The sequence below is a fragment of the Acanthisitta chloris genome, unplaced genomic scaffold, assembly GCF_000695815.1.
Source record: "Acanthisitta chloris isolate BGI_N310 unplaced genomic scaffold, ASM69581v1 scaffold476, whole genome shotgun sequence".
Taxonomy (NCBI): domain Eukaryota; kingdom Metazoa; phylum Chordata; class Aves; order Passeriformes; family Acanthisittidae; genus Acanthisitta; species Acanthisitta chloris.
The window spans coordinates 58285-62322 of record NW_008676289.1 but is presented as its reverse complement, the minus strand read 5'-3'; the positions used below and the strand labels follow the sequence as shown (position 1 = coordinate 62322).

At 46.8% G+C, this 4038-nt stretch overlaps 1 protein-coding gene across 1 annotated transcript in view; it reads left to right on the top strand.

Annotated features, from left to right (window-relative positions):
• The window catches only part of TTC7A (tetratricopeptide repeat domain 7A), a 169892-nt gene extending 166362 nt beyond the window's left edge, over window positions 1-3530 (top strand). The window contains exon 20 of the mRNA XM_009076060.1: window positions 3309-3530. Within this exon, the coding sequence (XP_009074308.1) occupies window positions 3309-3530 (222 nt within the window). The remainder of the gene's footprint in view (window positions 1-3308) is intronic.
• Window positions 3531-4038: the final 508 nt, after the last annotated feature.

Below are 4038 nucleotides of genomic sequence, written 5' to 3'. Positions count from 1 at the left end.
TTTATACTAATTGCTCATCTTCCTGAGATCTGACTTTATGAAATTATGCATGCACACCAAGCAGATGAGTTTCCATAGAAACTCAGGAGCTGAACTTTCATTAGAAAAAAATCTTAAAAAAAAAAAAAAAATCTTCCAGATAAAAATGCAAATTGCCTGTCAGTGGGTGGCTTTCTGAATTTATATATAATTTTTTCTTTTGCACTGTAGGCAGATTCCAACTGGACCTACATAGCAACAACATGCAGGCATTGTTTATAGCAAGCCAGACTCCATGGGGAAATAAGAAATTCAGCAGCAAGGAGAAGCTCTTAAGTGCAAATACCTCAGGGAAACAAAAAACTCAAGTGCTCAGTGCTGCGTCTTCCTGAGGCGTGGGGTTTGTGCAGCCTCCAGCTCTCGGAAAATGCTTGTGGAGCTGGGTGGGGAGGAGGGGAGAGAGGAAACTGAAAGCAAGAAACTCTCCTGCACACAGAATTAATGATGTTCAACCTGTCCTTTAAACATCCAGCAGCATTTTTCTGCCGCTTCAGTTAAGCCTTGCTGAAAAGGCTGACACCATGTGTCACAGTTCACTCTGGGCAGAGGAGCAGGTCTGTGTGCAGGGGCTTGGGAACATTGGCAGGACCTGAGTTGCAGAGTGGGTTGGGCAGACCCTGACCTCCACCTGGGCTCAGGCCTGAAGCCCAGCACTATGTGCTCACGCTACGTAGAAATCCAGGCACGTGTGCAAGAAGGGACATGGGGCTATTCCTGGTTAGAAGAAGATGGAAGCAGGATGGTGGGCATGCCTGGGAAGGGCCACAGACCTGAGCAGCCTTTGGCACCACCAGTTGTGCATGTAAGCAAGGAGGAGGCAGGAAATCTTAAACTCCTTTAGCAAATGTTTACTGTGTTTCTCCCCAAAAACATACAGCAGTTTTTCACTCGTGCAGTATACTGCAGCATGAACAGGCTTTCCCCTGGCTTTGGGGAGCCTGGAATCCTCCTTTCTGAGGGTTCACAGATGTTTTTTCAGCTCAACCAGCATGCTTGGAAGCACTGAATATCGATGAGCAAATGTTGACGTGTGCTGCACTCACTGGTGGGCATCAGCTCCAGCATTTCCCCCAGGTGAGCACAGTACCTGGGTTTGCATAGTCTCCTCCCTGTGCTGCAGAACAGCTGCAGGGCCTTGAGCACAGGCAAAGTGAACACTGGGGAGCCATAGCAGGGAGGCCACGCTGGCCTCTGGTTCTTGACCAGCAAGGGAGCTGTGCTGCACGAGCAGTTTACGATGAGATGGATTTCACTGCAGCATTGTTGGGAGGCGCGAGATATCAAGCGGGGAGGGAATTCCCGTCCTCGTTGGAGAGGGATGACAGGCAGCAGCTGCACGGGCTCGCTGGCCCCTGTGCCTCCAGGGCCAGCAGCCCTCTGAGAGCACTGAGGCTCGATGCTGCTCAGTGTCAGGGTGAGCACAGCGATGGGTCCCCGGCCACCAGAGAGCACAATTGGCTCTGCTCAGTCAGCGCAACAGGAAGAGTTTTTAGGAAGAGTGGGTTTGTGGTTGAGGACAAACTTGAGCTGAGATAACTCCTGTCTATTCTTGGCTCAGCAGCAGATTTGCTATGGCCACACTACTTGCCCTTTCTATGCCTCATTATCCCTGTCAAGCGGGTGACTCAAATTATAATTGCACAAATTCCTTCCAGTCTGTCATTACGTGCCTGCAGTCATCTCCAGACCTCTACCTCCAGGGGAACCAGCCTCTCCCACCAGGGTACCTCTGTGCCACCTGTGCCTGCTCCCAAGGGGATTAGAACCAATTGCCTTGTCGTTTTCCTACACAGAGAAAAACCTAAAGAAAAAACACCCCCACAGTGTCTCTAAATGATCAGATTTGATTATTCAGGTCAAGATTATGGGCAAGAAAGAGGCAGTGAAACTTTTCATAGCATGACAATACTTGATTAAAAGGGAGTTTCTTAATTTTTCTCTCAGTACTAATACCTACAGAAACACATTAATTTGACTATCATTGGCCTTAGGGTCTTAGTCATGCTGATGCACCCTGTGTCTAATGGTACTTTTGGAAAAGCAAACAAAACAAGACAGAAGAAAAATCTTCATGATTTCCGAAAGCATCACCATTCTTTCATCAGAAATTTACTTGGGTTCTAGTTGTGAGAGATTTCAGGTTTCTTGCATCTTTTCATATGAACTGAAGGCAATTAGACACATTAAAGATTAAGCTAATGTTTTTCTTTATATATATACCTACTACATTTTTGCAGGACAAGCATGAAGTCAGGCAGCCATCTCACTTTCTAGCATTTCCATGGGTGAGTGCAGGCAGAGACCATGTAGAGCTTGGCATGCTATGTAGAAGTATTGGCTGCTGCTTCCAGATGCCACACCTGGATGAAGTTGGTGGGATGTTCATCCTGGTGTGTGCACCTTTGGAAGCAAGGAGAGAAATGCCACTAATGCATTGTGGTCTTCAAAGCACACATGACCATCTGGGCTTGGTGTGGTTGACTGCTGTATAATGAACAGGGAGCTTGGCTCATTAGGTGCCTTGTGGGTTCAGACACATCCATGAGAGCCCTATAGGAAAACATGTTCTTCCTAACACTTCTTTCATCCTCCCCCTCCTGTTCCTTCCAGATGGTTACACCCACTTGTGTCTTTTCTTACCCTAAGGACAGCTTTTTAAACAAGGTTCCTCCATCCTTCTCCTCCCCCACACTGCTTTAGGATCTACATTGGAGTGCAGGAGGACAGAGCTGTTACATCCCATGCTGTTACATGCAGCCTGCCCCTAGAAGGCTGCAAGAGGACCCCATTGCTCTGCCCCTTGTTTGTTAAGAAGAAATATCTTTCTATATGGTTAGGATGTAGGAGATGAGAGAGTTTACCTCAGCCTCAGCTAGATGTTCCAGATGTGCAAGAGTTAATTTAGATACTGGGTGTAACTGAACCTGTGTGTATTTTCTGGTCAAGGAGAGAGGGATGTTTAAAGGGCCTGTAACCTTCCTTCTGTATAGCACCAGTATATGCTCTCCCAGTAACACTTGCAGAGCTGGATCAGTGTCTGCTTAAATAAAAATATTTTTGATTTTTTTTTTTATTACACATCACTATCACAAAAAGCAGAGCTTAACAGCTGATCACTTCTGTTCTTCAGAAACACATGGAGATCCCCCCTCCACAGGACTCCTGGACCTGCACTCACATGGCAGCTCAGCTTGGTGGGAGGTCAGAGTGCTCCATTCTTTCCTGTGTTTTGTGCCATTGTTAACTGCTCATTGCTTGTTTGTTGGCAGGGCCTGGTGCTGAGCAGACTTGGGCGGAGAGAACTGGCCCAGAAAGTCCTCAGAGATGCCATCCGGATCCAGACCACCAGTCACATTGCCTGGAATGGCCTTGGAGAGGTCTTGCAAGCTCAGGGGAAAAACGAAGCAGCCATCGAATGCTTCCTTACTGCACTGGACCTTGAATCCAGCAGTCCTGTCATCCCATTCACTGTCATACCCAGGACGCTCTGAAGCTTTTCCCTGTATCTAAGCACCTTCATTCTGTGGACGGACACCAAAACCAAACAAATAAAGAAAAAGCTCAACAGAAAAGTGCCACTGTAACCTGGAACTGGGCTAAGAAATTCAAGGACAGGGCTCAGTTCTACATGCTTAGCTGAGACAAGCTGAACTGTAGAAGAATTTGCAACAGGCAGAAATAGAGAATGCCTTTTTCTTCACAGGTGCCTGGCTAACCTCCTCTTCAAGTTAATAGCAAGGCTTATTTCAAAGTGTTGGTTCAAAGTGACTGTATAAAGACCATGCTAGAGTACAGCTGTTTAAAGCACTTGCACCTTTCAGTGTTCATTAAATATAGAACCCCCAAGCCCTGAATTAAAGCCCAGACCTGTTCTAAGGTGGAGTAAATGTACCAGCCAGCTTGACCAAGTTGTACTTGAGCATGTGGCTGCCTCCCCACAGATCTGACAGGACAAGGATTACAATTGCACCAAATAGACATGCAGTATATGCTGTTTAC